General features: G+C 35.9%; 2 protein-coding genes and 1 long non-coding RNA gene across 3 annotated transcripts in view; 1 reads left to right on the forward strand and 2 right to left on the reverse strand.

Annotated features, from left to right (window-relative positions):
• LOC135215669 (uncharacterized) overlaps positions 1-16,748 on the reverse strand; it is a 183,185-nt gene extending 166,437 nt beyond the window's left edge. The window contains exon 1 of the long non-coding RNA XR_010314753.1: positions 16,481-16,748. This is a non-coding gene — a long non-coding RNA (uncharacterized LOC135215669). The remainder of the gene's footprint in view (positions 1-16,480) is intronic.
• The window catches only part of LOC135215670 (N-alpha-acetyltransferase 35, NatC auxiliary subunit-like), a 739,676-nt gene that overhangs the window by 635,541 nt on the left and 79,012 nt on the right, over positions 1-25,123 (reverse strand). The gene's annotated exons all lie outside the window — the stretch shown is intronic.
• LOC135215668 (FMRFamide neuropeptides-like) overlaps positions 1-25,123 on the forward strand; it is a 163,410-nt gene that overhangs the window by 126,370 nt on the left and 11,917 nt on the right. The window contains exon 2 of the mRNA XM_064250612.1: positions 21,817-22,093. Within this exon, the coding sequence (XP_064106682.1) occupies positions 21,831-22,093 (263 nt within the window). The 5' untranslated portion in view covers positions 21,817-21,830. The remainder of the gene's footprint in view (positions 1-21,816; positions 22,094-25,123) is intronic.

The raw sequence follows: 25,123 nt of genomic DNA on the forward strand, positions 1-25,123 counted from the left end.
TATACTCTGAATAACACGGCTCTTACTTTAATAGCTACACGACTGATGTTCCATAGAAATGTCGCCTCTTTGCACTTCCTTTGTCGTATGGTAGGATCTACTAGGCCTCTTACTCTACATATACTGTGACGCAAATGTGATCTCGAAAGAGTTCTCATGGTATCCCACCCGACTCCCCATCTGGCCTGTTTTTACCCATACCTTCACGTCCCGGCTTTGGAATTCGTTTTTTGGTGAGGATGGAATATGTAATTTAGACCAAAGGCTAAGCGCTGGGTGACCTATGAGGTCATTCAGCGCTGAAACAGAAATTGAGAGTGAAAAGGTATGAAAGGCGTGTAATCGAAGGAAAACCTTGCAGTTGTACTAGGATACAATTGTTACAAGAGGGTGGAAAGTAAGGAGGAGGAAAGAGAACATGAACGGAGGTACAATAAAAGGAATGAAAGAGGTTACAGCTAGGGGCCGATCCTTAAGTAATACCTACAGTGCACCGCATGAGTTGAGGGTTATATAACAAGGTGATCATCTATTCGACTGAAAAGACGATTTATTTATACACAAATCGTCTTCGCAAATCGTATGACTGATAATATCTGTTTCTTTCCTCTCTGCACATCCGTACATACATAGTTACATATGTAAGAATCTTGATTTTCGATAAGAATTAAGAAAACTTTTGATTTCAAGCTTACAAAGGCATCGTCTTCCATAATTTGAAGTCAGAAACAGCGGGAGAAAGAAAGACAAGAAATGTAAAATAAGATTTGATCAACTTTACCACAAACGTCCTTCAGTTGGTCTTTTCATTCGAAAGCGTCAATTAAATGAATAAGAAAAATATGAAAACTTCAGAAATTAACCGGCGATCGTTTTGAAATGTTCAAAGTTTGTTAGGCAACAGCTTTCTAGATGTTTTATTTTTAAACAAGAAGTTTTGCTACCCTAATTACATACAACTCCAGGCAATTAGCTATGCATATAGTGTATATATATATTATATACATATATATATATATAGATAAGAATATATATATAATAGTAATAATATATATTAATATATATATATATATATAGATAATATATATATATATATATATATATATATATATATATATATATATTAAATAACTATATATATATATATATATATATATAGAATGTGTTGTATACCAGCATACGTACAGGCACGTTTGTATCACAAACTAAGAAAAGTGTTGAATATTTCCTTTTAAATCCCCGTTCTTTTTCGGCAATACTCACAGAAAACCGTAAATATAACACTGTAACTACGTATTATATCCTGATAAAAAGTTTCGACATGCTAACATCAAAATTCAGAGTTCATTCCTAACATCAGGAATACAAAAAATATTAAAACTGCCATTTTCCGCATCTTCCAGTTTGAAAGAATAAATTTTAAAAAAAGTGGGGAAGGGGTGGGGAGGGGGATTAGCATTAAAGATAATGGAGCATGAGTAAACCCCGGTGATTGGCTGGCGGAGCACGCCCTCTCCGACCGAGTGAAAACCAACGATTTACTTGACGCTTGACATTTCTCCCCCCCCCCCCCTCTCCCCAACTTGCGAAGTCGGGAGTCGATAAAGGTTTTTCTCGTATTGTTATCGCAACGATTTTCTTCTTCAAGTGTCCAACGAGGCATAAAATCGAAGACAATACGTCCTACAGTCTCCTCAGATGGACAGACGAAGAGAGCCCTTATGCTGGGGCGCCGTTAGCGTTACTTTTCGCTGACGCAGCTCCGGAACTAGCTTTGCGTCGGGAATGATTTCAGCAAAGTGCGTCGGACAAAAGAGTGAATTTTACAGCAAATGCCAACGACGGAGTTCTAAGAAGGTGATCTTCTAAGACTCCCGTTGAAGGAGTCTGCACACTTTTACCGCAAAGTTGCGCCAATTAAAAACAAATTTCACCGACGACCCTCAGTGATGCTCGCAAAAGGACCTCATCAATTTTAGGACCTGCCTCGCTAAAGATGCCAATAAACCATAAGGGTATACATTTCAGTGTTTGATCATGAATGATTGGATTATTAACCGTAAAAGCAGACGTTCTGTCCCATTACTTATGGCAGCAATCGTATCGAAAACTAATCTTTTTAACTGCTTTTTAATGGAAAACGATACAAGCGCTAAACTTGTGTAACAGCAGCTAGTTTGCCTGCAATTGATGGGCCTTCCCATCAGTGAATAAATTCTATAGCCCTGGTATTTTGGACACATTCTTTAAAGAAAATGATTGGCTCTCTTTTATGCCCGTCAATTGGTACAACAATGGGACATCGTACATCTCCCTTTCATCTCTAATGATCAGTTCCAACAGGTGAAATTCCATTCATTCGTCTGTTGAATCCCGAGCCGCCGTGAATGACAAGCGCCAGGGAGGGAGGGAGGGAGGGAGGGAGGGAGGGCGCTTGTGGCTCTCCCAGGTGTAATTCGAAACACCAGAGTGGCAGCAACGGGGCTCGGCTCAGCCGGAATCTCGAAAAAGCCTCTCACTAATACCCTTATGGGATTTCATTCACCTTTCAGGGGAACTTTAATGAATCCAACACTACATTAAGAGGGATCTAATTAGTTCAAACCCTCCCTTTCATACGATGCTCCATTGGCCGACTCTGGGGACCACCTGCTCCCCTTTGGCAGCACTTTCCGGAACTTTGAATTCATCAGCGGTCTCGGCTGGATCATTATGACCCTAGACATGGTGCATCTCTAATTCCAACACATCAAAATGAACAACAAAATGATCAACGATATGCAACTATCATTTAGTGTCTAGAATTGTTAAAACATCCACAGTTATGTAAACATATATATATATATATATATATATATATATATATAATGAAATTATTAGACCGAACAAAAGGCTGTAGGTGTAAATGGAATTGAGACTTCATTCACTAATCAGATCCAACAAAGTTAGCGCTGACATCATAAAGTCACATTTTAGTCTAGTCATGTTAAAACATCCCCTAGGGTCTCTACTGCACATTTATTGATTTGACGACAAACGAAACTGTTATGTGAACAAGTTGAAGACCAGGCTGCCTTATGTATACAGACATTATTTTACAGGCGGCTCGGGGGCTATCTTCCGGTCACGTCAAACAAACATTTACGGTACAGCTATCGACTCCTAACGAAAAGCATCGCAAGATCTTCGAGACCTGCATGACCTGATAGTCTGAGTCTTCTTCTGTAGCCTCGCCGCAACTCCGGCAACACCAGTTTAACCGAACCCTCGAACAAAGAAACGAAATTTCCGACTTAATCATTTATATTCTTGGTATTGGGAGTTTAGGTCACGTTGAATATCAAGATGATCAGGAACACAATAGAAAGTTTGGCTTTAACGTTGCTGCATTTGAACAATATCGTCTTTTCCCTTCCATCATAAGCGCTCCTTTATTCTTCATCATTCAGGCTTCAGCCTTGGCCTCCTCTCTTCTTGCGAAGGGATCAATGTTTTGCTTTAATGTGTACGTATTTACGTGCATGCATTTATGCTTGTGTAGATACAATGCATAATGTTTTACCGTATGGATATCTTTTCAAGGCTTAAAGATCTTTCAGTAATTCTCCCTCTCTCTCGATCGCTGGATATTGAATAAAATGCTTTATTCCATCAAACCATCATCATGGATGCATTCACTAACTTGCCCGAAATGCTTGATGAAAGATAAACAAAGTTATCATTGAATCTGCAATGCAAAATCCATTACAGACGCGAGACTAACAAATGCTCAATGACATGGCGAAGTTTTTAATAGCGTTAGAGCTGGGGGGCCAGATTGGCAAAGGCAGTGAAATATGGCGTGCAATCTCCGGGGATTTGTTACGCATGCCGCTAAAGAATTAGCTATCTATTATTTAGGAAGGAAAGCTCATTTCGGGTTGCGTCAGTCCCTGGGGCGCATTACTTAAAGCTTAGCGCTCAAGTTTTATCATTCTTTTATCTACAGCTGCCGCATTTTGTTTTCAATTTCCAATAAATTTGGATGGTGCTTTTGGCGGATTGCATTCGCCTCTTTAAAGATGAGAGAGAGAGAGAGAGAGAGAGAGAGAGAGAGAGAGAGAGAGAGAGAGAGAGAGAGAGAGAGAGTACGGTTAGAACGTCAGTGACTGAACATAAAGTGTATTTATTTATATGAAGAATATACGTATTTAAGTGCATATCATTACCGTAACGAAAGACAACCTTATTATTAAAGACATTTTCCCGAATTTAGCAACGTTCAGGAGTCTTTATTTCCCGTAGTCGAATTACAAAACGTCAAGACTTTTGTCATGAAGCCCTTTATAAGTATCATCTAGTCTCTCTCTCTCTCTCTCGGTATATATATGTATATATAAAACGTTCTAAGATATGGCGGTTACTAGTAACTCAAACAATAGAAGACTGTTGTAGGAGGAAGTACATCTCAGGTGTTCCTTAAAATACATTTATTGCGACGTTTCAAAACACAAAGGTTTCATTTTCAGGCTATAAAGACAGAAAACAATAAAATGAACATTAAAAGCGCTACAATACAAATACAAGACATAATACGTTATAAATAACAAGATAAAAACTAATCGTAGCAGAACCAACCATCAAGAGAGAAAGGAAGGACGGAAGTCAGAAGGAACAAACCAAAAATGACAAAAGGCAACAGCTCACGTAAGGTAAAGAGTTGTCGAGGAAGACTGCTAAGCGTTCAATTGAGGAGCAAGATGTTTAATAAACAAGAACTCCAGAATCGTCAGTAGTTTGCCACTCGGTGAACGTCCCAATATTTCAAAATCTTTGTATTGTGTATTATGTTTGCATTTATTGGCGTGTTGTCTGATGATAGAAAATTCAGCATTAGCCAGTTTGTTACCAGTTCGATGGCTAACGCCTTCATGGCAATCAATTCTGACCCTTAGTAACCTGTGTGTGGATCCCACGTAGGTCCCCAGATTACATCTAGGGCAATTAAACTTGTACACAACACATGAGGTCATCAAAGGGTCAAGCTTATCCTTGAATTTAAACAAACTACCTAAAATAAAAGGATATGTCTGGATGATATTGAATCTGACGGCTGGTATATAATTAAATATGAGTTTTCTTAGTGCATCATATATATTTTTGTCATAGATTAAAGGTACATTTGCATAAAATGGAAGCTTAGGCACGGTAGGTAAGGAGACTTTTGGAATAAAAACGTTATTAAGAAGTTTAAAAACATATATGTTAAGAAGTGTAGTGGGAAAATAATTGCTTGTAAAATATTGACGTATAAAGTAGATTTCTTCGTGAAAAAACTCCCAACTATACTCTGCTTTTTTCTATCTGTCCATCCGCCTGTGGTGGTCGCGCATGGTAACACTGCGTCCCGGGCTTTAAATAGTTACGGTATGTGTAAGTTTTAGGTATATAAAAGGATATTTTGGTGTACATTTGCAACTGGAAAGTGTTTTAATAATTTACTGTATGCGAAGTACACCGTTAATATCCGAAATAGGATATTATTTAAAGCCCGAGATGCAGTATTACCGTGCGCAAACACCACAGGCGGATGGACAGATGGAAAAAAAAAAAAAACAGAGTATAGATGTCAGTGAAAAGGAACGATGAAGCAATGTTGATAAAGAGTTTAGTTAAAAGCATAAAAAGTGACAATAGAAAAAGTTCTCTTCCTGCAAACTGAAGTGTTAAAATGATCATATTGTCGTAAGACTAAAACATCTAAGAAAGGTAGTTTATTATCACTTTCGCACTCCATGATAAAATCAAGAAACTTTTCAGCGTCATACTTGGATTGAAAAAGCGCAAAGGTATCGTCAATGTACCTTTTGTAGAAGAGCGGATGGTAACTCAAAAGACAGGTGTCTAAGAAAATGTTCCTCCAGGAAGCACATAAAAAGGCCTGCAAATATGGGCCCTAATGGAGAACCTATAGCCATACCATCTACTTGAGTGTAACAATTATTATTAAGAATGAAGGAAGTGTCCTGCACTGCCAGTAGCAAGTTTCTTAAAATCAGATTTATTAAAATTATAAACAAGAGAGTCAGTCTCAGGAAAGAGTTTCTTAATAATAATTTCAATAGTCTCATTCACAGGTACATTGGTAAACAAAGACTCAACGTCATAACTGACCATAAAGAGGACTGAGTCCTAGCTAAGTATGACTTCTTTGAAGTTGAAGGACTTTTTTTTATGTTATATTAATTTTCTATCAGGGGGAAAGCAAGGAAACATGTAACTTAGCTAACCTGTAATTCGGGGTATCAGATGACGCTATCATTGGTCTCTGTTGAGAAGCCCTTCTATGTGTGCTTTAGGAAGTCCATACATAATGCCATAGGTAGAACCGGTACTACCTATGGCACTATGTCCTTTGAGTTACCATCCGCTGTTCTACAATTCTGGAGTCCTTGTTTATTAAACAGCTTGTTCCTCAATTGAACACGCTGTCTTCCTCGACAACTCTTTACCTTACGTGAGCTGTTGCCTTTTGTCATTTTTGGTTTGTTCCTTCTGACTTCCGTCCTTCCTTTCTCTCTTGATGGTTGGTTCTGCTACAATTAGTTTTTAGCTTGTTATTTATAATGTATTATGTCTTGTAATTGCATTTTAGCGCTTTTAATGTTAAATCTATTGTTTTCTGTTTTTATAGCTTGAAAATGAAACCTTTGTGTTTTGAAACGTCGCAATAAATCTATTTTAAGGACCACCTGGGATGTACTTCCTCCTATCTTATATATATATATATATATATATATATATAGATATATATGTATATATATAATATATATATATATATATATATATATATATATATATATATATATATATATATATATATATATATATCTGGTAAAAATATGGAAAAATAATACTGTGGGGGTAAGACATTACTGGCACCAAAGGGAGGGGGATTGTGGAAAGGCGGTGACATGTAAAACTAACAAAAAACGACCGATATTACTGTCTAAGCCATAGTTTTCGAGTTCACTGATACATATAGTGACACTCTCATTGCCCTTTAATTTCAAGTTTGTCTCAATAGGAAGGGGTGGGTGAGAAGGGGAAGACATAAAAATAACTGCAAAGAACAGATATTAGAGTCTAATTCATAGTTTTCGAGTTTGCTGAGATGAATAGTGACACTCCTGATGTCCTTCAAGTCCAAGTTTAGCCCCGACAGGAAAGGGGTGTGTGAGAAGGAGTGGGAAGGAGATGACACATAAAAATAACTAAAAATACAGATATTAGTGTCTAATGCATAGTTTTCTAGGTTGCTGAGATGAATAGGAAATCCTGATGCCCTTTCAGTCCAAGTTCAGGCACGATAGGGTGGGGGTTGAGAAGAGGTGGTGACACTTCTGATGACCTTGAAGTCCAAGTTCAGTCCTAATAAGAAAGGAGGGGGTTTGGTGAGATGGGGTGTAAAATAAAATGTAAAAAAATGACAGATATTAGTGTCTAACCCACAGTTTTCAAGGTCACTGGGATGAATAAAGACACTCCCAATGCCCGTTAAGTTCAAGTTCAGCCCCAGTAGGAATGAGGTGAGAAGTGGTGAAACATAAAATGTCAAAAATGCTGGCAAATGTAACTGAAGCAACTATGTTAACATTTGGGGGGAGAGAGAGAGAGATAGAGAGAGAGAGAGAGAGAGAGAGAGAGAGAGTTTACTGTCATTCAGTTTCCCCATGCAGTGCTGGATTGGTTATATACGCATATTATATATATATAATATTATATATATATATATATTTATATATATATATATATATTATTATATTATATATATATATCTATATATTATATATATATATATACGCGTATATAACCAATCCAGCACTACATGGGGAAATTGAATGACTATAAACTATCTCTATCTCTCTCTCCAAATGTTAACATAGTTGCTTCAGTTACATTTGCCAGCATTTTTGACATTTTATGTTTCACCACTTCTCACCTCATTCCTACTGGGGCTGAACTTGAACTTAACGGGCATTGGGAGTGTCTTTATTCATCCCAGTGACCTTGAAAACTGTGGGGTTAGACACTATCTGTCATTTTTTATTTTATTTTATTTTCACCCCATCTACCAAACCCCCTCCTTTCTTTTTAGGGCTGAACTTGGACTTAAAGGTCATCAGAAGTGTCACATCTCTTCTCACCCCCCATATATATATATATATATATATATATATATATATATATATATATATATACATATACTATAATATATACATATATATATATATATATATATATATATATATATATACATAACACATATATGGTATATGTATATACATGTAATAATTATACACCAAGTTATGATATATAATATTCATTTAACCACTTGAAGTACACATTATACTGAATCGATTTCGACTTTCGAAGGTGATGGTAAAAACGCATTGAATGTAAGCATCTATTCCATTATTCCGTCACCTCGGATGTAGTTGCACTGTTTGTTTTTTAACTTTGGTCCCTGAATATTTTTTATATTTTATTTGTCACGATTTGCCATTTTTTACTATTTCTATGTCCTGTTTCCTTTCCTCTCTTTCACCTTTCCCTTTATCACCCCTTCCTCTTTTTTCCCCTACGTCCGCGCGATCTTCTCCTTCCTTCCCTCTTTAGTCTACTTCCTCCTCCCCTTCCCCCGCCTCTTCCTCATTCAGCGAATTCCATCTCCAGACCTTGTGAATGTTTAATAGACAAAACCGGCTGGATGATCTCTGCTCATAAACTGTAAAATTCAGAGCTCATTGAGGCTGCTTTGATCCACATTTGAAAAAAATATCGGTGTTTTATCTCTGAGCAATCGGCTTCTTTTAAAAATAAAAAAAAAAAGACAAGGAATATTTTTCTTCCTCTGTTTCGACCTTCCTGATCTTGGTTCTACTCCCGCACTTTCTTTCTTCCTCCTTTTTTTCTGTTGTAACGATAGTTCGTCTCGGGTAAATATCTTCCTTTGACGTCATTGGTGTTTTGTGACTGACATTTCACCTCTGAAGTTCACACATTTTTTTTTCTTATTTAGGTTATATTTTTCCATCTTTGTTCCATTTCTTCTTATTGGCTGTTCTTTGTAGTCATTTTTTTACTCCACATATTTCTTACTCTTATTACTATAGACTGAATGCATTCATTTTCAACATTAGTTACCTTACGAAATGAAAAGTAATTTCATTTTTAATGAAGACGGGGTTTTTCAATATTTTTATCCGTCACGATCTTCAATTACTGGACTTTTCCTTTTCCATTCGACCAGAATTCAATGCCTCAGCACTCATAGATCCACCCGTTGCTGGGGTGTCTCCCAAATACCCCTACCAGTGTAAGAAAGAATAATCTACTTTTCTTGAGATACCCGAATTGATTGACAGGCAATCAGCGAGTGTGATCATGGTCACACAAGCGGAAACAGTCAGACCAAACACAACTTAGAAAATCTATCGTTTCCTCTATTTACAAGCTTTATAACCCTATACAAAAGAAAGAACCATCTCAAGAAAGGCCGTTTTTCACTTTCTAGTACCTTCTGAACTCCCTGCATCACACAACACATATTCCGCACGTGTGCACCCGTCCAACGAACGACTTCTAATTTACTCGCTCTTGGTTTTTATGACATTCTGGACAGCAGCAATTTGAGCTAGCATCCCATTCAACGCTAATCCTGTTGTCTCTCTCGTGTTCAAACGGCCATGACTTGTTTTGATTATGATCACTTGACTCGGTACAGACGGCTTCTCAGACACCGATGAAGGCAGAATGGTCATCGTTGCCTTTCTGAACAATTGTCGGAGATACTGAGTCACTGGCGCATATTTTCCGCATAGCAATAAATAATATGAAAAACATTTTTACTGAGCATCTGAACATATTTCAGAAAATATCCTCATTTCTTGAGTTCATCGTGTCACCATGGTGAAGATAGAAGCCAGTTTTTTCTTTTATCGGAAACTTGACAATTAAATTAGTCTTTCTCGGTAAAACATAGAGCGACACATATATCACATTCCTTTGCGAACGGTTTCCTACGATAACCTTCATAGGGTAAATAATCATACTATTATCCAGCATATGCCAAAGGTTTGTTCTTCAATTACGGTCGCTGACTTGTTCTCAACTTATGATATGGATGCCATAAGCTTTCGACGTGTTTTCATGACACGTTTTAATGTGGAGTGGACTGATTAGTTTTTGCTGGGATCGCATGTAGTGGACAAACCATTACGCCTTAGGTTGGAACAAAGGTATTACGCGAACCAAGACTCTAAAGATACGTTTCCTGAGAGAGCTAAATTCCGAAGACTAAGTCTGTTAAGGATGATTTTTCCTACTTTTTCCCTTTTAACAAAAATAAGAGAACATTGAAATTCATCTTGGTGCCCGTATCGTTGGAAGAATTGTCATCTAGAGATGATGCGATTAATCTCAAGGAAGATATCATCACATGTTGAATATATGGAATGGTTATACGTAAAGTATTTCTTGGTTATACTACTATTATTACTTCTGTCCCTGGTAAGCAAGGCATGTTCATTTCCGACCTGAAAGCAGCTTCTCCTTAAGAGCACTCCGAATATGAAGTGTTGAAGGCACCTTTATGTTGCGAAGCGAGAGGGACCTAAGAAGAATCAGGTGAAGTGCTTACTGGCGGACAGATAGACCGAATAGACGGACGATACCCCGCTATGCCTGTCTGTGCATGACGATCTGATTTAATGCCACGTTTGAAGTTCGTTCAGCGTGCAGGAGGAATTGTAGTGACGTGGTAAAGTTAATAGACTGCAAACTGTAGCAGTCCCCTACTTTGCTCATAATGATACTACTGACAAAGCTGATGATTTCTGCCAAAACCTCCGGAGATCGACATGCAAGGCATTTCATGCACATGAAATAATAATGAATTCAAAAGACTATGAAAACGGTAATGTCTTCTTGCAGGATGTGCGCATTGCATTCCTCGTGTAGGATTCTGTGCGATTGATTAAACGAGAGAGAGTCCTCGACAGACCGCCTCCTAATGCACTGGCGAGTTGAAGCGACGCAATCCGATATCGGTCTTGTACCGAGTCTCCTTAATAGCCTAGTGAATTTCAAACAAACCTCGCCCACGGAGACCTTTCAGTTCTTTCTTTTTTCATTCTGCCTCCTCATACTCCGCTATTGTCAAAGGTCATGGCAGGATCATGCAAATACATAAAAGAAAGACTTAGGATGGAATTAAAAGTGGCGCACAGATGGATTTTCTTTTTTTGTTCCTGGTAAAACATTTATATATATATCTAGCATTAAATATGAAATTTTAATATTTATTCTTAGTGTGTGTGTGTTTTCATGAAAAAAAATTGCAGTCTCAATATACCATTTTGATTTTACATGCTCTGCAACTCGATCACAGAATTATGGCCAATGCTATGAAATTATAAAATATATGCAACTTTATTACGAAATCTTTTCTTACTTACATCTAATTTCCATTACCTGTCATCGTCCTAAGTTCAATAGCAATACTTTGTCCATATTCGCGACGAAATTCGTTTCTGACCTTTCATATCTCTATGATGAAACAGTCACACCCACGAATTGTCGTCAAAGATTGAATGGGACTGATGTGACATGTTCTCTCATAAGGGCGTGGATCACATATGGATACTCCTGCATGTAAATCTATATCTGGATGGAGGGGTTAAAGTCTATCGCTCTCACTGCAAACCCAAGAACTATTGACAAAGAAGATACTTAAATCTATAAATCGCCTTTCCAAGGAAGTTTGGAAAGAAACCAGACATATCCAAGTTACATACATAAACTGACGTAGTTTGGTCAGGTATCTTTTCTACAGCCGGACATCAGCCTAGGGGAAACTTTTCCAGAATTATAATTTTCCATATAAATACTATGTCTCCAAAGCTTTATGAGGCATCCAAAACAATCAATTTCCAAGCACCTGAGTTCATTTTTCAGTTTTCTGTCCGCCAACAGATCTTAAACACAACTGAGGATAGAGGTCAGTAAATTGGTATGTTGATCTTCCACCCTCCATTCATCAAACACCAAACTGCAGCCCTCTAGCCTCAGTAGTTTTCATTTTCCTCAAGATTAAACTCAGCCTTGATCGTAATTCTGGCAGCGCTATAGGTACCCACAACGCAGGCCATAGCTGGGCCGTGGCTGAGTTTCATACATCTTTGTAGGTGGTACAGGAACTTCGGAGCATTTTTTAGACCCTGTTCACACACGGTGGTTGCAACCGCGTGGATGCAGTCAATGACAGAGCACAGGTCAAAATGGAGACTAGCTGCTTTCACACCGACATTTTCTTTGATGAACTTTAAAAACGTCCAGCCATGTGGGACATGATATCAGATGATTATGACAAAATAGTAAAGGACAAGTTTTGGGAGGAACTACTTGAAATTATCTGCAATTCTGATATAAACAAAGAGGAAAAAATCGTACTTAAGTTATACACAGTTTTTACTGAATTTCTAAGTTTATACTTTTCACATTATATCAGTTTATCCTGCAGTTCAACTCTACCATCATGAACCAAATATACTGCAAATTGAAATAGCATATCTTTATACCTATACGCATCGAGTGCCCGTACAAAATTATGCAAAATACTACATGCTTATATTATACTGGAAGCAAAAACCGTGTCAAAATTGATAGGTCTTTGGAATATACGTCATATATATATATATATATATATATATCTATATATATATATATATATATATATATATATATATATATATATATATATGCAATATAAAAACACTGTATCGTGCTTCTAAGAAATCAATAGAGGGATCCACAGTAATATCCTTGTTATCTAGATATAATATATATATATTTTTTTTTATACAAAGCTTAAAGCTTTCGTCCATCCTCCTGTAGACTTGATCACTAAGCAAATGAGACATGGTATGGTGAAGAATTCCAAATAAACATAAACAAACAGACAAAGAACATAACAAGGTTAAAAAATTCGAACAAGTTCGAATTTTTTATCCTTGTTAATGTTCTTTGTCTGTTTGTTTATGTTTATTTGGAATTCTTCACCAATACCATGTCTCATTTGCTTAGTGATCAAGTCTACCGGAGGATGGACGAAAGCTTTAAGCTTTGTATAAAATATGTATATATATATTATATTATTTTATATATATATATTATTATATCTAGATAAGCAAGGATATTACTGTGGATCCCTAACTGATTATATATATATATATATATATATATATATATATATATATATATATATATATATATATATATCTGACTCACATAAGGATCGCACCCAGGTCTTTCAATTGAAAGACCTGTGTTTGCTGTTCCAAGCATTATTGCGTATTGATTATATATACGTATATATATATATATAATATATATATATATATAATATATATTTCAGAATGACCATAAAATAATTTGACAATTTACTTACACTGAATAAGGTGATAATTCATCAAATAACAATGCTGAGGGGTATGATCTACATGTAATTATGAGTAGCCTACACACATATAATGTATAATTGTATATAATATGTATAATATACATATGTTATACATAATGTATATCTAAAGATAAAGTATTTATAATAGTATATACATATATATATATATATTTATATATATATATATTATATATATACATATACATTGTTTGTGTGGGGGGGATGTGTACTCATAATTACATATTAATGAATACGCTCTGCATTATCATCCTTGTTCAATGTAAGTAAATCGTCAAATTATGTTATCGCCATTCTGATATTAATAAAAAATCTGGACTCATATTCTCTCAGTTTTGGATACAGTATTTTGAACATAAAGTGGGCATGTTATTTCCTCCCCTTCCATACCGATGCTGAATGAAAAGCGCCGATAACCTCCATAATGTGTACGGTCACCACTTTTGGGGTCCGCCCTGATTCCGCTGCGGTAGTGAATGGGGCCTTACTTGTTTATTACTGTGTACGCAAATCCATTGGGCGCCCACTACTATGAGATCATGGCTCACGAGTGATTTGACGTTAACTGTGATTTATTTGGAAGAATTAAGAGTGATTTGTCTCTCATGAAAGAATAAAAGTAGACACTGCAAATTTAAACGCTATATTGCTGCATCATATTGTTGCCAACGTCAATTTACACATATTATCTAATTAGGAGTTAATCTTCGGTATCTATCATAAATATTGCATAAGCCAGTCATACTTATTTACCACCTATTACTCCCCCTATCAGCATCTGTGCAACATTTTTTCCGGTTGAATATTGATATTTTATGCAGAAAATAATAAGGGCATTCGCGCGCTCCCAAATCTAGATGTACGGGTGCCGTAAATGTCCTTTAAACCCGGTATGTATGTATGTATGTATGTATCCACCTTTGCGACGTGTTTAGTACAAAGTCATTGGGGATGACCGTAAAAACATACACAAAAGACTGTAAATATAAAAATAATGACCCCTAAGAAATATTAATCCTAGATAACGAACCCCGAAAACCCTTGGGGTCACTATTTAGAAAAAGTCCCGGTCACTAAAGATTCCAAGCGTTGGCCTCCTTTGAGGAAGGTGGAAACAATCTCGCTCGTGTTTAACCAAGGGGAATTTTGCGACCATCATATCGGTCTGGACAAAATCTACGATATCCAGCCTTATATGTCTTACTTTCACCAGAATCAGTTCTCATTGTTTCGTACCTGTAAAATATGTTCCAATAAAGGCTGGATATAATGACCTGCCGTGGCGTTAGGCGTGAGAATAAATCACGTAAGATTCTTTCGAGTTTAGACGGATGCGTAATAAGATTTGAGATCCTCTCTCTTTCTCTCCCTCTTTTGTATCTTCTATGACTAATTACAATAAATTAACATGCCAATTATCAGTTGGGACACATTCCACATGCTAATACATAAGCTTTCCTACTTACGTAACATCAGAAATGTTCTCCGTTAAAAAAAATATTATGCTAATTCATATCGAACAAAAAGTGATCTATACATACGCATGTAAAAACTAAAATGTTGATTTATACTGAATAATCAGTAATATATACATATATATACATACAAATATGTATTCTCTTATGAAACACGTTTATATACAAATAAATGATTACATGCGTCACTATTATAGGTTTTTAAAACAAGACTTGGTAACATAAACAAGAGCTACCGGTCTGCCTGCCGCCAAGCATTTTGAATTGCAACCAAGAAATAACATCACAGTGAAGACGGTATCAAGTTTTTTTTTTCTTAGCAAATTACATTTTCACTAGCATACTTAGCTACCTTATTATTTCCAGGAGCATGTTTAGCGAATTTTTAAACCACGTTTAGCAAAATGTTATATTTTTCCCGCCAAGCACAGCATTTTGTAAATAAATCGACGACAAAAAGTCTAGCTACATATTTACTTTCTATTCTAAAGCTTCGGGACAATTCTTAAAAAGAAATGTTAAATAAGGATTATCATAAGAAAGTAATTTGGACTTATTTGGAATACACTTGCTCTTAAAGCAACAAAATCACCTGCAGAATCAACGGGTATATGTCTAGCGTTTGCTTGACCAAGATTCTCTTCCTAGCAGTCACTACAATTAATAGCTTTTAATTTTTCTAAGCACGATTATTCGATAACTTTCACCAAAGAGAAATTGTTTTTTAAAAATAAGTTACACTATACTCGGATTAAGGTTTAAATGCTTAGCATCTTACCAAAAGAGTAATTTTAGGGCATGGGCGTAGCCTAGCTACCAAACCTTATTTTCTTCCTGTTGTTACCAGTCTATGAAATCTCGTTTCTGACAAAAACACATATTAAACCAGGGTTTGCTACACATAAAAACACAACTATTTTTACTTGGAATAGAATAATAAATGTTTTCAACGGTTTGTTGATGTCCCGAAATACCACTCCCAAGAAGTGTGGCGTTTCGGAAAATCTTCGAGAAACCACGTTTGATAAATACCTAACATTTTGTTACACAAGTAACACAACTCTAACACTGCATTTACATGTCTAAAACTAAGGAACGGATGTCATAGACAATATGCTACAAGCCTACCTACTGCAAAGAATTCTTAATGACAAAAAATAGAGCAGGGGTTCTTATGCATCTTAGTAGGTCTAACATGTTTAAAAGTCGAGACTTGTTGAAGTAACCAGTAACCTAAAGGCCTACACAGCTCAGCGTTTTGATTTGAAATACAAGCAAGACAATTATTTCGTATCATGAGGCACATTTAAGATTAATGATGTTCTCATTTCAAAACTAAAATCACTACTGCATTTATGTGCCAAAAACCCAAAATATGCTGAAAACATCAAACATGTTACCAGAGAAAGGGTATCTACTGGTAAGATCTTACAGAGTATCGACAGCAAATAAACATGGGTAAACACGATTCAATTGACTTGCTTACCTGTGAAATGTTATTCCATTTTCCCTTGAAGAATTCATGTGCCCATTTCTGCAATTGAAAGCTGCATACTATTGCACTGTGAAGATAATGAACGGAAAAATTCGCAGGCCACTCTCAGCACTTGGTCAACTTACACAGTTCCCGGGTATTTGCCACCCTGGCGGTGGCTCACCAAACTACATGAATGTCGTACTTCAATATCTAGTTATTGTTTACATCTCGTGGTCATTATTTACTGGGTTTCTTTGGTTACGATCGGCCAAAGTAGAAATCATTGCGTTTAATGTTACGAATAAATTTTGTGTTTTTATCTCATTACAGGTTTTATTCACACCATTGTTCAAGCTACATGCCACTACCACCAAAAAGTCTTTCTCCATTGTGTACAACAGAACCTGTATACCTGCATATGTTGTACTTTCGCGATATACGTACATACAAACATACATACATATTGCTGCAAACCCTCCACGTTCATTTTAGTCAAATACATCTCGGACACTTAATTAAAATAGCCCTTCAGTTTATTACGACAGAGAAAAAAATGTGCCCTAGTAACTAAAAATGAACGGCAGAGAAAGACAAAATTGTCTTTTCCTGATGTAGTCTAGCAGCAGAAGGGAAGCTTCCAAATACAAATACTTGAAAAGGAGCAGTGAGAAACGTTAGCTCCTCAACACGTTATGAACCAGCTACTCCACCTCCTCGTGAACATACAACATTGCCTCACACGAATAAATTCTTATAATTTGATTCAGGGATGCTGGAAACTGCATAAAGATATTCATGAAGCAGCGAAAGGTGCTGGTGGAACCTTCAAACTGTCCAGTTATTATTCTGCAAGCGAGGCTCTTTTCAACCCTTATTATCCAGTAAATCTCTAAAAACGGTTCCGATATTTCTATAAGTATAGTGAAGAACTGACATACCACCATCCCCATTATCAATAACAGCTGATTTTGAGAAGGCAATGTTTAAAGCTTGTTAAGACACTAGTCCCTAAATTAAACAACGGGGTCCTGGGTCAGATTTTGCTTTAAGCTTTTGTTTAGATGTTTTGAGGGCAACATTTCTTTTTTGTATGCGGGTAATTTTATGTTTATACTGTATATCAAGTGTAATTTGTGGAAATATCCTAATAGGAATTTTTGAATTGTCAAAGATAAAATAATTGCCTGCAATATATGTTATTCTTTATCCCCTTCTTTCCCACCGTTATCACTACATTAAAGGAACTGTTGCCTGATGAGCCTTCTCCACTGCCTTCCATCAAAGGCATCATCAGGCATGGTGTATTGTTTGGCAAGACAGCAGTTTCCACAGGTATTAGCGGTGGGCCTAGTCTTTTACGAAAAAGTAAGACTGCAAGGCAGCAGTTTCCACAGTTATTAGCGGTAGGCCTAGTCTTTTACTAAAAAGTAAGACTGCAAGGCAGCAGTTTCCACAGTTATTAGCAGTGGGTCTAGTCTTTTACTAAAAAGTAAGACTGCAAGACAACAGTTGCCACAGTTATTAGTGGTGGGCCTAGTCTTTTACTGAAAAGTAAGACAGCAGTTTCCACAGTTATTAGTGGTGGGCCTAGTCTTTTACTAAAAAGTAAGACCGCAAGGCAGCAGCTGTCCTTTTAATAAACGCCTATTACAACACACAGGACCTACGATGGTAGTTTTCTTACAGCCCTACCACAGGATCATATGTTCTTTATATATGTACGAAATGCAGTGATCTTAAAATGTACACCCAAGAATGAATATATATATATTATATATATATATATAATATATATATTATATATATATATATATATGTGTGTGTGTGTGTGTGTGTGTGTGTGTGTGTGTGTGTGTTTGTGCTCTGCCTAAGGTAATAAACAGTTAACTTTGGTTATTGTAATCAGAGTTAAAAACTTAGGTACTGAAAAGCTTCAGTCAGTGTCAGAGACCCGAAGTTAAAAAGCAAAAATCGTAGGATCAACTTAATCCTATTAACGTACAACTAAAAGAACGAGAGAGAGAAAAATATACACTTCGCCCATATTTTAATTTACAGACAGAAAATTAGGTGAGTTGGGGCTAGACGACATCACATCCGACCAAGAAACTGGAACGAACAATCCCTGACCTGACCTTTCAAAACATGTCGGGTTAATATGTTATGGATGCCGCCTCCCACAACCCTTGTACTCAAGCAAGACCTAACAGGCGGCTACTTCACAATAATTAATGTTAACAGCATTCGTACTATTCGGGGAAAGGGGTAATGGCCAATCCACTAGGGCATTGCAAGTTGCATCAAAACCAGCAGGAAACGCCTCCAAGCGAAAGAACCGCATCGAAGATTTAACAAGTGTAGGCCAAGGGGTTCCATTATGAGTGGATTGGTACCTATTTCCAGTAATAAAAATGACTGTGAAAACGACTTTCAGTTTTTCCTGCCAAATTTACAAAACTGAACGAAAACCAAAGCGAACCGAACTGCTAAATCGCTCGCATTAAGAGCAACATGTAGACATATTTGTAATACCGAATGAGACAGATCGTGACTGGAATGAGATAATCTGAAGGACCTGATATTTCTTTTTATTTTCTTTTCAAAGTATGAGGGTGGTGTCATTACCCCCATACATTCACTTTCAGAGCTCTTCGACTAACATATTGCCTAATGATGCTTTATACATTTTCAAAGAAGCATTCATTGATGCCACACACTCACAGGGCCTAACGGAAATGAAAGTAAGCGATCGAAAAACGGCTGAAGGTCAACCAAAGGGAACAAGTGCTCTCTGAAAACGGAAGAACAGACTTCGAAGCCGTGATGTTCAGTTTGTATTAATTTCCTGGGGATGACATGAAAATGCGAGTATCATGTAACAATAACAAGTTACCTGAGGCTATATAAAGAGTTCATTTTTTTCATTTGCCCCATGTTCCAAGTATACTGTGTTCCAAAACAGTAGCTCACTTCCATCTTCTTCCTCTGACGAGCAGTAATCATGAATAATTCAGTCAACAACAGTTCACTTCCTGTATCATAGACACCCTATCCCATTTCCTCAACAAGTCTACATTCATAAAGATCTCTTCGGGACAGGATTCCAGTAGTCCTCTACAAAACTGGTATTAACACCGATAACTTTCGAAATATAATAATGGAATGGCTAAAGACCCCTTGCTATGGAAAAGAGCACTGTCATTAGTTTAGTCAGACGATATTTAGTGTATTGTAAGAGGTGAACCTTTGTTCCTTAGATGCTTACTGGAACCTTATGCTTGAGGAGGCTATACGTACAAGTAGGTCATCTGTCTTATTTCGAAATTTTTTTTATTTAAGTCCAATACATTATGATAAAAAGCATATTCTTGTAAGGATCATGTGCTTCTCATAGCTTAGATACTATTGATAATAATACAAGAAGCATAGCGAAAGTAGTTCAAATATAGAAACCTGAAATTCTATAATAATTTTCAACTAGCAATGAAGATCGTCCATTTGCTTTTCAAATTACCAGACGTATCAGGAATATTTTATAGAACACTTGAATTTATCGAAAAGAATATTACAGCCGACTTGTCACACATTTCATATCCTTCAGTTATTTATATATATATATGTAAATATATATATATATATATATATATATATATATATATCTATGTATATATATATATATATATATATATATATATATATATATATATATATATATAGCTTGATGATGAATAATAGTGCCAAGACTAGGAAGAACATTCTTTAATATTACGAGCTTTCGAGGTTTAAAACCTCATCTTCAGGCTGAAAAAATGACAAGGATGAGAAATCACTAAAAATTACATTAAAATTAATTGTCTGATTAAAAGCTTCAGTAAAAACATAAAATAAAACGAACATCACATACAAACTAAAAATTAAAAATTACGAAAAAACTAAAACAAAGCGCAAATCATACAAAAACAGAGATAAAAATAATTTTAATGTAATTTTTTAGTGATTTCTCATCCTTGTCATTTTTTCAGCCTGAAGATGAGGTTTTAAACCTCGAAAGCTCGTAATATTAAAGAATGTTCTTCCTAGTCTTGGCACTATTATTCATCATCAAGCTAAGATTTCCAAGTAGCCGCCCAATTACTGAGACTACATATATATATATTATATATATATATATATATATATATATATGTATATATATATATATATATATATATATATATATATATATATATATATATATATATATATATATACGTATATATATTTAACACAAAACTACCATGTTAATATTTCAAGACACAAGAGAACATTAATTCAATCAGTTACTATACCTACAAAATGACATACTCTCATGGAATTATATATAGGCTAAGTGGTCCTGCCCTGGGCGGGATTCGAACTCATGTATTTTGCTGACAGTACATTGGAAGGAATGATTTTATAACTCAGACATCAAGATGAAAATGCCATGTATAATTTCCCTTTGGGTGTAATCCATTCCCGAGGAATAGTGAATTCGAAATTAATGGATATTTGAGGGTTGACATTGAAAAGTAAGGAAGTGTTATAAGTAAAATTAATCAACAAACTACAACCTTGCGCATTCATATACAAACACACACACGCACATAATATACTCAGACACATGAGGTTTGTGCTTTGGGCAGAATTTACCGTTTTTAGTCATTCAGCTCTTTCCTCCTTTTTGAATAGGTAGCATTCTCCCATTCCTGTTTCTTAATGCTCTGATTTTATTGTAACTATTATTGATTTATATTTTAAGTTTATTTTAATTACTAATTTTCAATTGCAGACTGATAATGTGTTGATGACAAAATGAACGTTTCGTATTATATATTAATAAAACACGTGTAACTGACTGTCGTCTGACTGGACCCCTCTTCTCTGATACATATATGTATATATGTGTATGCATGTATATATGTATAACTGAATCACGAAAGTTTGGAACGTGATAAATGCATAAATAAAGGTGTAAGCCACGAAGGAAAGATAAACAAAGAAGTAGCTGCAAGATCTTTAGACTCAAAGTCCTTTGCTTAACAGACAAACTGACAAACATGAGAATCTGAGAGGACAAGGAAGGGTCGCATAAGTGACAGATAGGGATTCTAAGGAGATTAGTATCCAGAATCCAATACGCTTGGAGAATGAGTTACCTTCCCAAACAAGCATAAACATGGGTACAAAAGTATGTGTGTGTGTTTGCGTGTGACCGTATTCGAGTGGCTGTAAGTTTCCATTTTTGACTATTTCTAAGCACACAGTTAGGCGAAAAGGTGAATGAAATGAAAATTCAACTCGCATTTTTCCTTCCCTTCCGGCAGGTCATACGAGCGACATGATCATTGCCACCTGGTTATTACTCGCAGTGCTGAGTTGCGTTTGCCAAGCCCTTGTTGCACCTCCCGTGACGGTCGCCCTCGAGTCCAGTGCCGGCGACGAGGCGGCAGCCCGCGACGACAGCGTAGCCCTGCCCAGCAAGAGGATCCTCAAGTACTTCCTTCCCTCCGCCCAGGCCTGGGCAACCCACGGCGCCGGCGTCGCCGTACCCACAGGTTCCGAAGGGAACAAGAGAGGCTATGGGGATAGGAACTTTTTAAGGTGAGTTTTGACCTCTCTCTCTCTCTCTCTCTCTCTCTCTCTCTCTCTCTCTCTTCTTGCTGTATAATTGACGAAAGGTCTGTCTGACTGGCTGTATATTAAAGAGGTATCTCAAGTTTTACTCCGACGTACTTCGTGGCGTCTGTTTTTTTCTTTCCTAACGGATGTTCATTTGTATACTTAATCCGTGAGCCGACGACTTCATTTAATTAATGATTTGCGTTTTACTTTCCTCCCATTTCACATCAGACCCATCTAATTTGTGTAAGACTGACTTGCAATTCAATAGCCTGGCAACGTGACATTGCAGACTTAGAGTACTATGTGCTAAGGCTCAGAATATTTCAATGCCGCACCATACACTTCTTGGCATATAAAAATAAGTTGCAAGTGAGTATTCAGTTCGATTTCACCAGAACGGATAAGAACATAAAACGCTATTTGATGTAAAAAGATACTAAGAGCAAAATAACACTACCCCCCAACAAAAACAAAACGAAAGACCAATAAAACAGTATTTTCCTTAACTACTAACCATAGCGTTTATACCACCAACAAAATTCAGACCTCATTTTTCAATGCAAAAAGTACACAGGACAATCAATATATTTACAGCCTCATTTGAAACAACAAGATAACCTCTGGGACTGCCACAAACCCCCTCGGGCAAGAGAGGATAGTAATAAATGACTCGAAATTTGAAAGTAATTATAGAAGAAAGAAAATATTAAGGGGAAAAGGACAGTCTTGTAATATTCCCCCCGAAAAGTTTTGCTCTTTAATTAGTTTTTCTATCAACCTGGCCTTTATAAAGGTATATATATATATATATATATATATATATATATATATATATATATATATATATAATATATATATATATATATATATGTGTGTATATATATATATATATATATATATATATATATATATGCGTGTATATATATATATATATATATATATGTATATATATATATATTATATATATATATATTTATAAATTTATAAACACCTATCACTAGACATAGTTGCAACATAACTGAAACGAGATGCGACACTGCATAATATATATATATATATTATATATATTATATATAATACATTTATATATATAATATATATATATCTTATATATATATATATATATATATATATATATATACATACTATATCATTATCACGTGTTGTTTCAGTTATGATACATCTACGTATATCTAGGTATCAAGTCATGAATGAGTTTCTACGAAACTTTTCCAGTGCTGCTCTCTCTTGGATGGTCGAGAAGAGAGAAAAATGCCGAAGGAGATTGCCCTTCTTTGTGACTTGATTCTCTTCATAATGGCGATGCTTCCAGGACAGTGTCTTTCTCCTTGGCTGCTTTTGTTCAATTTTTTTTTAACCTCATTCTAACGGCGTCCTTACCTATTATTATCATTATTATTATTATTATTATTATTACACACATTATTGCTATGTAACAAGTCAAAGAGAAAAAAGAACGAGAAGAATATAGAATAACATAAAATACTAATAGTTTTAATATGAAACACACATATTAAAGTTAAAAACTTTAACAACCATTAGCTACCCTGGCGTGTAGACTTCTTCCTACTTTTAAAACAAAAAGAAATGACCGACCCCACATATTAGCCTTGATAAGACATGGAGTTGACGCCCTGTAAGGCAAGTATCAAGCACTGACTCCAACAACAAAAGCTCTGAAAGTGAGGGTAGAATCTCACTAATGTCAAAAACTAACAAAAGATTGCCAAGTCGGATATCCTAGAGTCTTCTTCTTTTCAGCTTAATCCCTATTCGGGGTCGCTGATCAGGATCAGGATAACTTTTACCATTTTACGAGGCAGATGAAACTAACATTTTATGTAATTTGCCACTCAGACAGCGAGATACAACAACCCAGCACTGGCAGAGAAGTCGCTCAAAAACAAGTGACTGTTCGTCCGGGCAGCAGTAGTTGTAGTGTTGGAATATATTATGAAGAATATTGAAAATATATAGGATGATAAACTTCTAATGCTCTTCTTCCTGCCATTTCTTATTGGTGTACTATTTATCCAGCCGACTCAAGTTTAATCCCCACTTTCTGTGTATCGCGTACCTATCTTCTCTCTCCCTTTTCATCGCCAAGAAGGTCAAAGTTCCCTAGAGATCAAATTAGAACTGTCAAGGATTCTTCCCTAATTTGGAATGGATTTCACCCCCAAAACTTTTCCTCTTGGCACTCTGGAAGTCAATTTGTGTGTTCTCCAAAGCGTGCACAAGCCACTCGTGATCTCTTTGAACCGAAGACTCTGACATCAGCCGCAGAACGAGATGTCTCCGCGTTACTGCTCAGGTACACACCAACATCTTAGGGCACTTGCCTTCTCGTTTCATGCCGAGGCAGCGAAACGCCACTCAATTAGTTTTCATAAACAAGCTTCAGTCTCATAAGTGCACACGATATATATTATGACATACTTTATCCACAAAAAGGAAAATATTCTCATTCACAATATCTAGCTACTAATAAAAATCACAAGCCCCAAACTACACCAAAATAAAGAATATATATACACACACACACATATATATATATATATATATATATATATATATATATATTATTATATATGTATACATATATATATATATATATATATAACAAGAGCCAGAAGGAAAAATGTAAAGCAGCAGTACCTAGCGCTTTCGTGTATTCTTGATACACCTCATCAGGGTACAATATACCTTTTCTTTTATATATTGTACCCTGATGAAGTGTATCAAGAATAAACGAAAGCGCTAGGTACTGCTGCTTTTCATTTTTCCTGCTGGCTCTTGATATACAATCTTCACGTGTTACTTGTGATTGTATAACATATATATATATATATATATATATATATATATATATATATATATATATATATATATATCTATATAGATATATAATATATATATATATATATATATATATATATATATACTATATATATATATCCGTGGCAGTTGTACGTGAACCCTGATGAG

Source organism: Macrobrachium nipponense, chromosome 5, assembly GCF_015104395.2.
Source record: "Macrobrachium nipponense isolate FS-2020 chromosome 5, ASM1510439v2, whole genome shotgun sequence".
Lineage (NCBI taxonomy): Eukaryota > Metazoa > Arthropoda > Malacostraca > Decapoda > Palaemonidae > Macrobrachium > Macrobrachium nipponense.